Below are 16387 nucleotides of genomic sequence, written 5' to 3' on the forward strand. Positions count from 1 at the left end.
CATGCATGAGAGCACCAGCTGTTCCGGATGACTATGTGATCACACTCTCCGTAGCCGATGTGAGTAAGACTTTTAAGCAGGTCAACATTCACAAGGCCGCAGGGCCAGACGGATTACCAGGACGTGTACTCCGAGCATGTGCTGACCAACTGGCAAGTGTCTTCACCGACATATTCAACATGTCCCTGACTGAGTCTGTAATACCAACATGTTTCAAGCAGACCACCATAGTGCCTGTGCCCAAGAACACTAAGATAATCTGCCTAAATGACTACCGACCCGTAGCACTGACGTCTGTAGCCATGAATTGCTTTGAAAGGCTGGTCATGGCTCACATCAACACCATTATCCCAGAAACCCTAGACCCACTCCAATTTGCATGCCACCCCAACAGATCCACAGATGATGCAAACTCTATTGCACTCCACACTGCCCTTTCCCACCTGGACAAGAGGAACACCTACGTGAGAATGCTATTCATTGACTACAGCTCAGCGTTCAACACCATAGTACCCTCAAAGCTCATCACTAAGCTAAGGATCCTGGGACTAAACACCTCCCTCTGCAACTGGATCCTGGACTTCCTGATGGGCTGCCCCCAGGTGGTAAGGGTAGGTAACTGTAAATGTAAATGTAACAACACATCTGCCACGCTGATCCTCAACACGGGGGCCCCTCAGGGGTGCGTGCTCAGTCCCCTCCTGTACTTCCTGTTCACCCATGACTGCATGGCCAGGCACGACTCCAACACCATCATTAAGTTTGCCGACGACACAACAGTGGTAGGCCTGATCACCGACAACGATGAGACAGCCTATAGGGAGGAGGTCAGAGACCTAGCCGTGTGGTGCCAGGATAACAACGTCTCCCTCAACGTGACGAAGACAAAGGAGATGATTGTGGACTACAGGAAAAAAAAGAGGACTGAGCACGCCCCCATTCTCATCGACGGGGCTGTAGTGGAACAGGTTGAGAGCTTCAAGTTCCTTGGTGTCCACATCACCAACGAACTATCATGGTCCAAACACACCAAGACAGTCATGAAGAGGGCACGACAAAGCCTATTCCCCCTTAGGAGACTGAAAAGATTTGGCATGGGTTCTCAGATCCTCAAAAAGTTATACAGCTGCACCATCGAGAGCATCCTGACTGGTTGCATCACCGCCTAGTATGGCAACTACTCGGTCTTCGACCGCAAGGCACTACAGAGAGTAGTGCGTACGGCCCAGTACATCACTGGGACCAAGCTTCCTGCCATCCAGGACCTCTATACCAGGCGGTGTCAGAGGAAGGCCCTAAAAATTGTCAAAGACTCCAGCCACCCAAGTCATAGACTGTTCTCTCTGCTACCGCACAGCAAGCTGTACTGGAGCGCCAAGTCTAAGTCCAAAAGGCTTCTTAACAGCTTCTACCCCCAAGCCATAAGACTCCTGAACAGCTAATCATGGCTACCCAGACTATTTGCATTGACCCCCCCACCCCACCCCACCCCACCCCACCCCACCCCCTCTTTTACGCTGCTGCTAGTCACTTTAACATATTACCTCAATTACCTCCTCTAACCGTTGCCCCCGCACATTGACTGTACCGGTACCCCTTGTATATATATTTTTTACTTATCAATTTTTTACTTAACACTTTTTTCTTAAAACTGCATTGTTGGTTAAGGGCTTGTAAGTAAGCATTTAACTGTAAGGTCTACACCTGTTGTATGAGGCGCATGTGGCAAATAACATTTGATTTGATTAGCAAGAAATCCTGTCAAAGAATATTCCACCCTCACATGCCACTGAGCCTGTTTAGGAATGTGACTGGAGGAGTGGGATGGGTTTTAATATGTCTATTTTTGTATTTTGTACAATGTCGTTTTTTCTACAACGGATATTTTTTCTATCGTTTACCTCCCGTACAATAGGTTGCGGCATGCACCTCTAATGCTTGTTTGCGGACCGCTATCATACCATAGAAGAAGAAGAAGAAGAAGAAATCATATGGCGGGAATCTGGATGTTTTGGTGTTGTAAACATTCAGTACGCACAGCTTCTCGTTTTGGGTTTTTATCAAATAGTTTGCAAGAATAACTTTAAATACCAAGGTAAAATGGTTGAAGGTCCAGGATGCACATTGAATGGAGAAAAGATCCGCTCGAGGGTCAAAAGAGGACAGAAAGTGAAAGAATTCAGGGGAAGCTTGACGACAAACACACAAGTAAGTTGTTAACGTTCGCTAGCTAGCTACCTCTTGTTGTACCTTGCTAACGTTAGGAAATTGAAATGAACGTTATTTTTTGCAGAGGAATGCCACCAATACGATCTCCTTCCAGATTTTCATGGGCTGTCAATACACAGGAGTTGAGACCCTTGGAAAGGAGCTCTTCATGTACTTTGGCCAAAGAGCTCTGAGGTAACTAGCAGTTATTATGTGGTTGACGTTATTTTATTGATATGAATCAATGGATTAAATTAATGGATTAAATGTCTAACATACCACTGCATTTCTGAACTGTTTACATTTGTCATTATCTATCTTCTAATGGCAGAGTCCACTTTGGTATGGATGGCTCTATGCGAATCAACCACACTGACAGGAATAGCAGAAAGGGATCACCCCCTGTACTGGAGATCCACCTGACCAATGACACAGTCTCCTTCTTTGACTCTACTGTGGAAATCAGGTACGGGGATAAACTAGAGGCTAATTCACACTGGGCTGGAACAAAAGCCTGCACTTGTAGGTGCCAATCCCTGCACTTGCAGGTGCGAATCCCTGTTGTGAAGCACTACACATTTGCTCCTGGCATCAACCCATATAGTTCCAATTGTGCCTTTGATTGTCATCATTCTAACATTAAATTGGGTCCTCTACACACACACACACACACACACGTGATTTCAGACCAGATGTGTGACCAAGTCACTATTATTCGAGTCATCAGCAAGTCTCAAGTCAAAAGGTCAGAGTCTCAAGTTGAGTCCCAAGTAGAACGGGTCAAGACTCGAGTCAAGTCCAAGTCGTGTATTCTAAGAGCAAGTCGAGTTGAGCCACACGTTTTCAAGTCATGTCTCAAGTGAAGTAAAAAAAAAAAAATCTATACATCTGTCTATTTATTGAGGCTACCAGAAAGAGTGTAGATGTATTTACAGGTCTAGGTGATCCAATGGTAAAAGTGCCATATCATGCAAAATATAAAATCAGATTTATCAAATATACATGGGCAATAGCCCAAAAGAAATAGCCTCTGTATCATGCTTAACCTGTCCTATCTGAACGGACACAGGTAGAGGGCAAGACTGTACAGCCTGCCCTTGAGAAACCAAATCGAATCTAACAGGAGCTCAAACAGGTAGGCCTACATAATATAAGCACTTGGCCCCAGGACCATACATTTACCCAATTGACAATTACAACCAATAAACTAATTCTACAATGTAAAAGCAATTTCCACATCCATTGTTACATTGGTACTTTTGTCTTAATCAGACTTAATTATTATTAATGATATTTCAACACCATGCATACATGGAACAATCATTTTGTCTTATACAACGTTCTGACTCCAAAGCGTAAGTAAATTATGAATTTCAAGCAACTGTTACATACCAAAAGACCAGTAGGCCTATGCTAGTAATTGTTGCCCCATTGCTGGTGAGCTTGCAAAGTAAACATATTTATTTATTATGGCAATCCTCTCCCTACAATTTGACATTTGGGCTGTACCCGATTCTTCTATATCTGTAAAGCAAATCAGCAATCTGTTCACTAGCTCAACCGACCTGTGTTTACTGGTCCGATCAGAGTGCTGAGTGTGCGTTTTGCTAGCCAATTTGTTGCAGGGTTTTTTGCAAGGGCGATGCAGTGGCTACTCTCTGGCTGCATGTAGAGTAATCCATGTAGAGTCTGTGCCACAAAATGAGTGACAAAACCTGGCCAGATAATTACAAGTCATTGGTCTCAAGTCAAAGTCCAGTCCCAAGTCTTGAGGGTCCAAGTCAAGTCTCAAGTAATTTTATTTCATATCAAGTCAAGTCTTCAAATTTGTGACTTGAATCAGAGTCAAGTCATGTGACTTAAGTCCACAACACTGTTGCAGACTGATGGAAGACTGTGAACAGAGAGTGAGAGCTATGGAGAGTCTGGATGTCTGCTCCGCTAAGTTCAGCTTCTCCCACGCGGAGGAGACGGTGAGGAGGCAGAGCTGCAGGATGCTGTGTGATGTACTCCTAGACCAGGCCGTCCTACCAGGAGTGGGAAACATTATTAAGAACGAAGCCCTGTTTGACTCCGGTCTTCACCCTTCTGTTAAGGTGGGTAAAGCTGATGCACCATTTTAGATACCTATACATTATGAGCAAGCTCCAGTTATGTTTTGGATTGCCTCTAGGCTATTTAGCATGCATTACAAATTACATGGAATCCATTCAGTAAGTGACTTTGGATTAATTTATTCAGCACTGTTGTGACTGAGTAGTGTATTTCATTGCTATAATTTGCTAAATGGTTAAGATTTCAAAATGCTAATTAGAATGGAACGAAGTCAATGGCATGCATACAATTTTCCAAATTGTGATTGCTATCTTTCAGGTCAAACAACTCACGGATACCCAGGTCCACCATCTTGTGAAAATGACACGAGATTTCACCCTTCTATTTTACAAGGTAGGCTACACTTAGCAATGCAATGAAAGAAATATCCTATGTGCTAAATGACCTCTTAATTTAATAAAGACGCTTTACAGTAGTATAAAGACCATGTATTCATCAGCCATGTCCTTTTCTTTCACTTCTGTTTTATCTCAGTGCCGTAAGATAGGCTCCGCTCTCAACAAACACTACAAAGTCTACAAACGGCCTCAGTGTGGTCAGTGCAACGGGGCCATCACCGTCTGTCGCCTCGGAGACAACGGAAGGATGACGTACTTCTGCAACCGCTGCCAGACTGGGGACCCAAGCGAGGTTAATGTGAGGTAAAGTCACAGGATCTGAATTTAAGCTGAATTAAAATAGAAATTAGTTGGGATAAAAGCCTTGGATCCCGACACTTCAGGATTTTCCTCACATGGGCTGACATACAATTAACATCGGTTCTGATCATTGGCCACCCACGGTACTCGTAAACGTTGCTTGAATCACGCTGCATAATAGCAGGTCAGCTGGCAAGAAATCCAGGATTCACCGGGATATAAAACAGGTATAAATGACGGAACTTGTTAGTTAAAAAAAATATAATCAGCTCTGGAATAAAATTAAGAGACCACTGCAAAATTATCAGTTTCTCTGGTTTTACTATTTATAGGTATGTGTTTGGGTAAAAATAACATTTTTGTTTAATTCTATAAACTACTGACAAAATGTATCCTAAATTCCAAATAAAAATATTGTCATTTAGAGCATTTATTTGCAGAAAATGACAACTGGTCAAAATAACAAAAACGATGCAGTTGTCAGACCTCGAATAATTTACATTTACATTTACATTTTAGTCATTTAGCAGACGCTCTTATCCAGAGCGACTTACAGTTAGTGAATACATTTTATTTATTTATTTTTATACTGGCCCCCCGTGGGAATCAAACCCACAACCCTGGCGTTGCAAACGCCATGCTCTATCAACTGAGCTACATCCCTGCCGGCCATTCCCTCCCCTACCCTGGACAACGCTGGGCCAATTGTGCGCCGCCCATGAGTCTCCCGGTCGCGGCCGGCTGTGACAGAGCCTGGATTCGAACCAGGATCTCTAGTGGCACAGTTAGCACTGCGATGCAGTTCCTTAGACCACTGCACCACTCAGGAGCTCTAATAATAATGCAAAGAAAATAAGTTCATGTTCATTTTTAAACACAATACTAATGTTTTAACTTAGGAAGAGTTCAGAAATCAATATTTGGTGGAATAACCATGATTTTCAATCACAGCTTTCATGCGTCTTGGCATGCTCTCCATCAGTCTTTCACATTGATGTTGGGTGACTTTATGCCACTCCTGGCGCAAAAATTCAAGCAGCTCAGCTTTGTTTGATGGCTTGTGACCATCCATCTTCCTCTTGATCACATTCCAGAATTTTTCAATGGGGTTCAGGTCTGGAGATTGGGCTGGCCATGACAGGGTCTTAATCTGGTGGTCCTCCATCCACAGCTTGATTGACCTGGCTGTGTGGCATGGTGCATTGTCCTGCTGGAAAAACCAATCCTCAGAGTTGGGGAACAATGTCAGAGCAAAAGGAAAAGGAAGCAAGTTTTCTTCCAGGACAACCTTGTATGTGGCTTGATTCATGCGTCCTTCACAAAGACAAATCTGCCCGATTCCAGCCTTGCTGAAGCACCCCCAGATCATCACCAATCCTCCACCAAATTTCACAGTGGGTGCGAGACACTGTGGCTTGTAAGCCTATCCAGGTCTCCGTCTAACCATTAGACGACCAGGTGTTGGGCAAAGCTGAAAATTGGACTCATCAGAGAAGATGACCTTACTCCAGTCCTCTACGGTCCAATCCTTATGGTCTTTTGCAAACCTCAGCCTGGCTCTTCTTTGCTTCTCATTGATGAAGGGCTTTTTTCTAGCTTTGCACGACTTCAGCCCTGCCCCTAGGAGCCTGTTTCGAACCGTCCTCTCCGTGCACTTCACCCCAGCTGCCGTTTGCCATTCTTTTTGTAGGTCACTTGATGTCATCCTACGGTTGTTGAGTGACAGTCGAATGAGTTGGCGGTCATCCCGGTCAGTAGAGAGTCGTTTTCGCCCTCTGCTGGTCTGTAGCTTTGTTGTCCCCAATGTCTGCTGCTTGACCTTGTTCTTATGAACCGCCGTCTTTTACATTTTAAGGATGGAAGCAACCTGACGCTCACTGTATCCCTCTGCCAGTAAAGTCAGAATTGAACCCTTCTTTTCCTCACTCAACTTTCCTTTTCAACTCTTTTGGCATGGTCAATAGTTATTTTTTGATTCATATTACTTTTGAGGTACTATTGGCACTGTTTTTGCCATCCAGCTGGTCCTATTGCAAGATGATAGTGATGTCCACAGCAGTAGTTTTTATACTTTTCCTCGTTAAATAAGATTTTGTTCAGGTGATCACCTAATCAGTACCTAATTCAGTAGAATGAGGTGTGCCTGTGTTGGAATTCAACAGACACTGGAATGGCTGTCATACATGTAGAGATGCTGATTTAAGAAGAAATTGCAGTGGTCTCTTCATTTTTTCCACAGCTGTATATATATTTTATTTTTATTGAAGGCATTATGCATCTTGTAGGTGAATTTGCATATATGTAATATAATCTGAATGTAAAAGGTACTGGTGAACAAGAATGAACCTTGTCTTCCTTATACTTTCTCTTCTTTAGCAAGCTCCCGACCAGGAACACTTTAGTTGGCTGGGCTTACCAAAGCAGCATGAGTAGCAACGATCACATGGCCAAGAGGGAGGAAGAGGAGTGGGCCTGTCAACTCTGCACTCTGATCAACCAGCCTATGAGCAAGGCCTGTGACGCCTGCCTGACCCCTAGGCCTGAGCGTGAGTAGTCAACTACTCTTATATGGACCAATGTGGTTGTGTCAAACCAATTCTAATCACATTTAGGTCTGGTTTCATATACCCATGACTCAGCAGTACATTGTATTCAGTTATGACAATGTGTCTGTGCAGGTTTCCTTGACCCAGAATGAGCCTCCTCCTGGACTAATATAGCATTCTCAATGTTGAATCTCAATTTAGTTACCCTTCTCCCTTCAGGTCAAAAATCCAGCTCTAAACTCACAAAACTATAGAATGTGAATAGATTGAGGCTGTTTAATAAAATAGACAGTTTTCCCACTGTCCTCGTCCCCTCCACAGTCCCCAAAGTCGATGTCAGCCCCGAGAGCTCGTCCTTCACCAGAGATCTGATCAAGTACCCCTGCAATGCCTTTTCCAAACCACAAGAGGGCCTGAAAGTCAACCGCAGGGCAGCATTCGGGAACACCACCCTGATGTTCACCGACCTCAGCCCGAAGGCGAGCCCCGTCAACTCTCCCCTTCCCCTATCCTCCGCTAACAGTCAGTTAAATTCCACAGCAAGAGGTTTAAATAAACACATCTGCCAGGGAAAAAGAAGTAGTCCCAATTATGCCTCTGGTGGCTGGCAGGACAAAAGTAGGGAGCTCTCCAAAGGGGAATCAACGATGGACTCCTACAGTCAGCCGCACAAGAAAATGAGAATTGATCATGGTCCCTTTTCCGGCAGTAACAAACCTCAAAACGGAACCCACCCTAATTTGAGGTGAGTGAATGGTGTGCTTTGGTATTCGTAAGTAAAACATTATAACGAGGTAGTTTGTGACTTTTGTGTGGGTAACTGGGATGGAAAAGTGTCCTCTCTGTACTTTACAGAATAGTTGATTAATGAACATACTGTACGTGTTGCTCTGCTCAATGAGCCCAGAATGTAGGTCAGGGTGCTAAATAAAATGTTCACTAAAACTGTTAATATACTGTATTTTGATTGAAAGAAGTTGAATACTAACAAATACATGCGGAATGGTTTAAAATTCAAAGATGTTATCAAGTGTAGAGATAATTAAACATACTCCAGTTCAATTAACAGCTGATCATTTGACAGCGAATTTCATACCAATTATCTAGCAGTAATCATTTTCTCCACCTGTCAGCCCCCCTCAAAACAAAGCGCCAACTGGGGGTACACAGACCCAGTCCCCTCCCAGCAACCCTTGCTGTGTGTCCCATGGGAGGCCCAGTGTGCTCCGAGTGGTTACCAAGCAGGGAGACAACAAAGGAAGACAGTTCTACACCTGCTCGCTCCCAAGGGAAACACAGTGCAAATTCTTTGAGGTAAGAATTATGGGGGAATTGGTCTACATGTCCGTTAGTAGGTAGATATTGTGGCTGTGTTTGTTCGAACATAAAGAAGTACATTTTGAAGACATTGCAAGTTTGTGGAATATGTATTTTCCTCCTGATTCACAGACATAGAAGACTATTAGACTGACCAGGAAAAACTGGTGCCTCAGAATGACCGTATTCTCACTTATTTCCATAGTGGGCTGATACACACTTTCCATTCTGTAACCATGCAAAACGCTGCCTGATGAGGACTGTACTCAAACTAGGACCAAACAACGGCCGCAACTTTTACGTATGCAGTTTCCCAAAGGGCAAGCAGTGTGATTTCTTCCAGTGGGCAGAAAATGGTCCAGCAATCGCCATCCTTCCTGGTTGCTGATGAGAGGAAAGGGGCAAGATACAAAGACAATCACTGTTTTGTCCATCACTGCTTTTTGTCCTGATGTTGATCCATTTTGGGGTAAAATAATGTTTTAATTACTCAATGTATCACTGTTAATTTTTTTCTTCATAACTTCATTCTCGTTATCATGAGTTATAATATTAAAATCCATCACTGTCATTAAATAATTGATCGCTTTCAATATAAAACATGGCTCAGTCATTTTAAACGTTATGAACTGCACAGCTTTTTGTATTATGAGTTTATTAATCAAATGTGAACGTTTAAGTAAAAACTATTTCTGTATTTATGAAAACATTCAAACAGTTTAGATTCGAATACATGGCTCATGATACAATCAGTATTGATTAACATAATTGATAGTGGCACTAGGGTACACATTACCTCAAATTAACATCGAATGGTTTTAAAAACAGTCAACTGATTGTAAAAGTGGAGAATTGGTCTGAGAGTTGTACACCACAAAAGGAAATTTGGAGAAGCCAGGAACTTTGTTGCATGCAGCACCTTTAGAAAGAAGACAGAACAACAGGTAAGCATCACATTTATCATAGTTTTTATCAGTCAAAATTTGACTCACTTATGGCAATTGTAACCATAACTGGGTGAATCTAGAGAACTCACCATAGTGGCCTGTTGTATTGGCACAGATGACAGCCCCAAAGAACCCTGGGTAATGTATCTTGATCCTAGAGATGGATGTCTTACAAGCAGTGGATGGATCTGTTCCTGTCTTCATTAGCTCCACAGCCAGGTAACTGCATTCGGCAACAAATGAAACTCATTTAATTAGTATCTGGTTCTCTGGCATCAAGCAAGTTTAGCGATGATAAGACGTTTGATAATCCTTCAAATATTTAAATGTCAACTGTGACTAAAAAGTCGACCCAAATGTAGACAAAGCAAAAATTTAAGTCTTATCTGGGGTGTAATTCAGTGATGTGAAATGTTCTGAGTGTTGCAGATAGAAGTGTCAGCTCTATTCATTATATTTCTATGATAATCATATTTTGCCTATACCATATGTGTCTATCGGAACACTCTTTAACGTTACATCCTTCCGAACAAGCCCCATCTCTGTGCCACAAGCCTGGATGGATACCTAGGTAGGAAGCGCATCATGACATCTCCATCTCCCGTTGCTGCCGCACCCCCTGCAGTACTGTCGGCGTAGGATCCCGCTCCAGCAATGGGAGAGTCCCCTACACGCCTACAGGACAGAACAAGGAGATGTACAGGTATCCTCATTGTCAATATTCATTATATACATATTTTTAAACAACACATGCATACCCTGGGACTTTATGGTTCGCTCCATTGGTTGATGTTCCTGCTGCAACTTGGCCATCTTGACCAATTACTATCATCCCTAATGTCAGGAAAAGTAACACAATATTAAATGTACAATTCTGATCTGAAGATCAAAGCTGACTATAGACTTCTACAAAACAATGAATGAATTTAATGAGCTCTACCAATAGTGTCATGTGCATGTATATCAATCTGTGGTTTTCTCCTCTGCCTCAATGTGGCTCCAGGTTTGTATGGTCCACAGTACTTTGAAGGATCTGGGGAAACATTCTTTTGATATTAAAGTGGAAAGATTAGTCAAAGTCAACAAATTTGGGGTAAGACTGTTCTATCACAGCAGCAATAGATGAATATCACGAATTAGGTTGTTTGTGATTATATCCACAGTTCTGTAAATTGTATTTTTTGTCATTTAGCAGATGCTCTTATCCATTGTGACTTACAGTAGCAGTAAAGCAAAGAGAAGGCTTCCAATGTAATGAAGATATTTTCTACTTCGACCAGCACACTACCTAAGCATCTTAATCTTTTGGCTATGGTTACCCAGCTTAATAGTAATTTAAGCAGCCGGTAGCCCAATATGCATAAGCATTGTATTGTCTACAGGGCTTTGGTTGTGCCAAGGGTAACAGCATGTTGGGATAAACAATAGTCCCGTTCATACATCCCCTAATGCATTATTCATAACATGGAAGTCCATTTTATTCATTACTTTTTCAAACATGATGGTGATATCCTTAAATGTTTTCAGAACAGTACAAATCAATATGATTATGGAAGCCTGCATGTATCTTCCATACAAGATAATGACAGACCAAAGCTAGAGTAGAAAACACGCACCTTGCGATAATTGGGTTGGCAGTTGTCCTTCAACCACTGTGTGAAAATGCTGATAGATTTGTTGGTTGTCAGGTCTTCTGCAGTGAAGCCCATGTTCTCAGCAAACACTGATGCTGTGTTGAACATGATGGTGGGGTTAAAAAAATAAGAACAATGTAGGGTCAATAGCAGCAAACAGCAATACAATGTACTACTAACTGATAGCTGTATATGATAGAATGGTTAGCTGTAGGAGGCTACTGTATGTTAAAAGATAGGTGATGAGTTACAGTGGGGCAAAAAAGTATTTAGTCAGCCACCAATTGTGCAAGTTCTCCCACTTAAAAAGATGAGAGAGGCCTGTAATTTTCATCATAGGTACACGTCAACTATGACAGACAAATTGAGGAAAAAAAATCCAGAAAATCCCATTGTAGGATTTTTAATGAATTTATTTGCAAATTATGGTGGAAAATAAGTATTTGGTCACCTACAAACAAGCAAGATTTCTGGCTCTCACAGACCTGTAACTTCTTCTTTCAGAGGCTCCTCTGTCCTCCACTCGTTACCTGTATTAATGGCACCTGTTTGAACTTGTTATCAGTATAAAATACACCTGTCCACAACCTCAAACAGTCACACTCCAAACTTCACAATGGCCAAGACCAAAGAGCTGTCAAAGGACACCAAAAACAAAATTGTAGACCTGCACCAGGCTGGGAAGACTGAATCTGCAATAGGTAAGCAGCTTGGTTTGAAGAAATCAACTGTGGGAGCAATTATTAGGAAATGGAAGACATACAAGACCACTGATAATCTCCCTCGATCTGGGGCTCCACGCAAGATCTCACCCCGTGGGGTCAAAATGATCACAAGAACGGTGAGCAAAAATCCCAGAACCACACGGGGGGACCTAGTGAATGACCTGCAGAGAGCTGGGACCAAAGTAACAAAGCCAACCATCAGTAACACACTACGCCGCCAGGGACTCAAATCCTGCAGTGCGAGACGTGTCCCCCTGCTTAAGCCAGTACATGTCCAGGCCCGTCTGAAGTGCATTTGGATGATCCAGAAGAGGATTGGGAGAATGTCATATGGTCAGATGAAACCAAAATATAACTTTTTGGTAAAAACTCAACTCGTCATGTTTGGAGGACAAAGAATGCTGAGTTGCATCCAAAGAACACCATACCTACTGTGAAGCATGGGGTTGGAAACATCATGCTTTGGGGCTGTTTTTCTGCAAAGGGACCAGGACGACTGATCCGTGTAAAGGAAAGAATGAATGGGGCCATGTATCGTGAGATTTTGAGTGAAACCCTCCTTCCATCAGCAAGGGCATTGAAGATGAAACGTGGCTGGGTCTTTCAGCATGACAATGATCCCAAACACACCGCCCGGGCAACGAAGGAGTGGCTTCGAAGAAGCATTTCAAGGTCCTGGAGTGGCCTAGCCAGTCTCCAGATCTCAACCCCATAGAAAATCTTTGGAGGGAGTTGAAAGTCTGTGTTGCCCAGCGACAGCCCCAAAACATCACTGCTCTAGAGGAGATCTGCATGGAGGAATGGGCCAAAATACCAGCAACAGTGTGTGAAAACCTTGTGAAGACTTACAGAAAACGTTTGACCTGTGTCATTGCCAACAAAGGGTATATAACAAAGTATTGAGAAACTTTTGTTATTGACCAAATACTTATTTTCCACCATAATATGCCAATAAATTCATTAAAAATCCTACAACGTGATTTTCTGGATTTTTTTTTCTCATTTTGTCTGTCATAGTTGACGTGTACCTATGATGAAAATTACAGGCCTCTCTCATCTTTTTAAGTGGGAGAACTTGCACAATTGGTGGCTGACTAAATACTTTTTTTCCCCACTGTACATGCAAAGAGAGTAAAATGTTTTTGCTGCGTCTGTCCCCTTAGCAAATAAAAGCCTATCCTGAATACCTGACTCGCCCACCAGTAGTGTGTGGTCGGTGTGTTCCATCACGGCTCTGGCCACCCCAATGGCATTCTTGATTCTCCGCAGGTCTCCTACAGCACCCACCTCCATTGTATTACTGCATCCATACAAAACCAGGATTTTTTTTAAAATGAAGAATACTAATAATATTTCCAAGAAATGCCATGTCCCACTATAACTTCATTGAACCTTGTATTGACTGAAATGGGAGCAACTGATTTTAGACACCCCCAAGCCCTACTCTGATGCCTAGTTAGTGGGTAAGACTTGCCCGTTCATGATCATGGCATCCAGGGTGCTCTCTCCTCTCTCATCTGGGCTCCCTCCAAACCCCACGCTGCCGTCACACTGGTCAGCCTCGCAGCGGGCACAGCCTTTCTCTACGGCATCCAGCACAGAGCCCCCAGCCTGCAGAGCACTCCACGCTTTGAGAGGGAGATAGTCACAGACAGACAGACAAGAGTGTTTGACTTAGTAAGAATATTCCCAGAATGTAGCAGGACTGCAATAGGTTTACACACAAAAATAGACTTGATAAAAAAGTAATGGATGTGCCTCCTGATTCGCCAATTCAATATTAATGGGTCCCAAGAGCATCATTTGAACATAAAATAATATGTTGGTTCCCACCCAACACACAAAATATGTAGTAGAGGCAGAACCTAGAAGCACCCAGTATTTTTCTTTCCCCCCAGTATTTAGACATGATTTCGGTCATGCATTGTCAGAGTGCCAGACAGTGCAGTCCCAATCATGCCAGATAGCATGACCATCTCAAAGGAATAGGCCTAGGCTGCCAAAGAACCATTTGGTCAATGATCCCCCCAGTTGCCAAGGATTAGAACGCCAACTGGTGATATTTCGACAGCTTGGATTGTCCACATCAACTCAGAAAATAAAATCGAAATATTTTAGAGGGACACATTCATCTCTTGGGCTGGCAGGACAGATCTAGCTAACTTCATGAATGTCTTTCTTACAACTTCATCAAATTATACAATGTATCGAAATGGATAACTTCTTTGCTACAATAAAACAAATATGATACAATGTATCGAAATGGATAACTTCTTTGCAACAATAAAAACAAAATTATACAATGTAGTTACCTGCCACTGTAGCATGCTCGAATGGCCATGTGTTAATAACAAGAGGCAATGTTGCATGACCAAATGGCAACAAAAAAATAAAAATAAAACACAGATGCATTTTTACAAAAAAAATTTGCAAAAGAAATAGCTTTTAGTTTCAACTTTGCAATTTTCGCCCATAACCTCTACAGGCAGTTAAACATTTCACGTGAACATTAGTTTAAGGTCCACAGTATTTCGAAAATATACGAGGCGTTTTGAAATAAGTTTGTTAAAAATAAACCTTGCTTTCATGAAGACTAGACGTTAATTTTTTGACTTCCTTGTTTTGGCACATGACTAGTGGGCGGGCTTTTCATTAAAGAGCCAGCGTATCTTTTCAATACAATGCATATGTTGAAATACAGCTTCATGCTCTGCATTGCTTTTCTGCAATTACATGGGACTTAAAGTGAATAATAAAAAAAAAACATGTTTGCTGCACTCATAATGCCTACACTTATCTGAAACAGATCACACATGTTAACTCCTTCACAACTGTAGCCTACCAATAAATCAGTGAAATAAAAATGGACTTACTCCATCCATTTAAAATAGGTTCACGATTAATGTGAGTTGCTTGAGATATTGGATTCAAAGTTTTGCTGGAACTGAACACAGTGGATTTAATTTGATCTTCTCATCTCAAACAAAAGAAGACAAAGCACAGGCTTCACAGGGAAAGTAACAAAACAATCAAGTCCAACCTTGAGAAGTGAACCTTAGTAGTGTGTCCTCTTTTACATTATTCATATGGAAAATGCGATTTTCACTGATATTCTATTTGTTGGTTTGTCCTTAAACATGGCATGTCATACCATGATTGTTACAAGGTGTCTGGTGGAGAACAAAGAAGAGCGAGAAAGAGAGTACTATTACTTCTTCTGTGTTATTGATCAAAATTAAAGAGCAGAGGCTAAAAGGATTGCCCTTATAGGATATAACTTCATCAATCACACATGCCCTTTGTGAGGCAATTTCATGATGTCCTTCACAGCTTTTCAATAAACAATGTCACTATAGTTGTGTAGAATAAGCATCACAGCTCAATCCTATGAATAAATGTTACATGCCAGCATAAAAGACGGTGAGAAAGGACAGCACGTGCACATACTGTATCTGAGTCTATAGTCTAAAAATAAGAAATTAAATATTATGAATGCTTATAGCATGTGAAATAATTTGTGTTGTCAGTCAATTAAAATAGGTGATTTTTTTAAAATTCTCCCTATTAGATGAATCCGATACACAGAGATGGTAATCCTGACTTTCGTTGTGTTTTAGGTGTGTTGTGGCCAGAGTGAGCAATAATTAGCCCTCTTGGCAGGCAACTGTTGACTTCTTATGTGACATACATTTTACTTCTGGGGTTTGAAGAGGGCTAATGATGTCATTGTTATTGAATGGTCATGTTAAAGGCATTGGTTAAACATTTGATTAAACTGATTCATCTTTGTTGTTGACTGAACCATTAGTTGATTGGCCTTAATCCATTAATAGCATATAGCTGTATACAGACTATAGCGGTTTATGGTTGAGACACTGAACTTGTAAAATTTGTAAAATTGCAAGGCCTAATAATGTGTTTTATTGCTCTAATACAATAAAAAGGTGTGAAAATCACTAACTCATGAATTTGAGATGGACCTTAAAAGCCACAAGTTATCGAGGTCATGGTGGTGTACAACTGATTTTCATAAAGCTTTTTTTTTACAACTTCACATGTAAATACCTTTGCAGCATGCACTTTGTAAAGGACCATGGGATCACAATTGAGGTGAGATAGCGTGCGATAATAGCACAAAAGAAAAATCATGATAGGGTTCAGCTCGTGTTATGGGAAACTTGAGAGAAAGAGCTAATTAACTACACTTTTTTATTGAAAGGAACTTTGCAAATAGTTTAATGTTTCTATTTAAAACAT

The 16387-nt window shown here is 41.7% G+C and overlaps 2 protein-coding genes across 3 annotated transcripts; one reads left to right on the forward strand and one right to left on the reverse strand.

Annotated features, from left to right (window-relative positions):
* The first annotated feature begins 1987 nt into the window (after positions 1–1987).
* neil3 (nei-like DNA glycosylase 3) lies at positions 1988–9313 on the forward strand. Its single transcript, XM_041850577.2, has 10 exons — positions 1988–2208; positions 2294–2403; positions 2540–2674; positions 4091–4304; positions 4582–4656; positions 4798–4964; positions 7338–7507; positions 7829–8252; positions 8641–8821; positions 9030–9313. Exons 1-10 carry the CDS (start codon positions 2101–2103, stop codon positions 9210–9212), a joined length of 1767 nt encoding a protein of 588 aa, XP_041706511.2. The 5' UTR covers positions 1988–2100; the 3' UTR covers positions 9213–9313.
* On the reverse strand, positions 9128–14751 carry aga (aspartylglucosaminidase). 2 transcript variants are annotated; one of them, XM_041850596.2, is made up of 10 exons: positions 14443–14751; positions 13605–13758; positions 13318–13430; positions 11388–11500; positions 10712–10817; positions 10530–10605; positions 10339–10446; positions 9861–9994; positions 9621–9743; positions 9128–9208 (listed from the first exon to the last, which is right to left on the reverse strand). In XM_041850596.2, exons 1-9 carry the CDS (start codon positions 14540–14542, stop codon positions 9643–9645), a joined length of 1005 nt encoding a protein of 334 aa, XP_041706530.2. In that variant the 5' UTR covers positions 14543–14751; the 3' UTR covers positions 9128–9208; positions 9621–9642. The 2 variants fall into 2 exon arrangements, with proteins under 2 accessions (XP_041706530.2, XP_041706521.2); XM_041850587.2 differs by lacking the exon at positions 9128–9208 and having other exon boundaries at positions 9447–9743.
* Positions 14752–16387: the final 1636 nt, after the last annotated feature.

Source organism: Coregonus clupeaformis, chromosome 3 (genome assembly GCF_020615455.1).
Source record: "Coregonus clupeaformis isolate EN_2021a chromosome 3, ASM2061545v1, whole genome shotgun sequence".
NCBI classification, from domain to species: Eukaryota; Metazoa; Chordata; class Actinopteri; order Salmoniformes; family Salmonidae; genus Coregonus; species Coregonus clupeaformis.

Excerpts from the sequence above, each read along its gene's own strand:
- aga (XM_041850596.2), bottom strand. The coding sequence starts at position 14,542 with ATGCATCTGTGTTTTATTTTTATTTTTTTGTTGCCATTTGGTCATGCA. Across the intron at positions 10,606-10,711 it reads ACATGCACATGACACTATTG|GGATGATAGTAATTGGTCAA; the intron begins GTAGAGCTCATT and ends TCCTGACATTAG. Across the intron at positions 10,447-10,529 it reads GCGAACCATAAAGTCCCAGG|GCGTGTAGGGGACTCTCCCA; the intron begins GTATGCATGTGT and ends TCTGTCCTGTAG.
- neil3 (XM_041850577.2), top strand. The coding sequence starts at position 2,101 with ATGGTTGAAGGTCCAGGATGCACATTGAATGGAGAAAAGATCCGCTCG. Across the intron at positions 2,675-4,090 it reads GACTCTACTGTGGAAATCAG|ACTGATGGAAGACTGTGAAC; the intron begins GTACGGGGATAA and ends ACACTGTTGCAG. Across the intron at positions 4,305-4,581 it reads GTCTTCACCCTTCTGTTAAG|GTCAAACAACTCACGGATAC; the intron begins GTGGGTAAAGCT and ends GCTATCTTTCAG.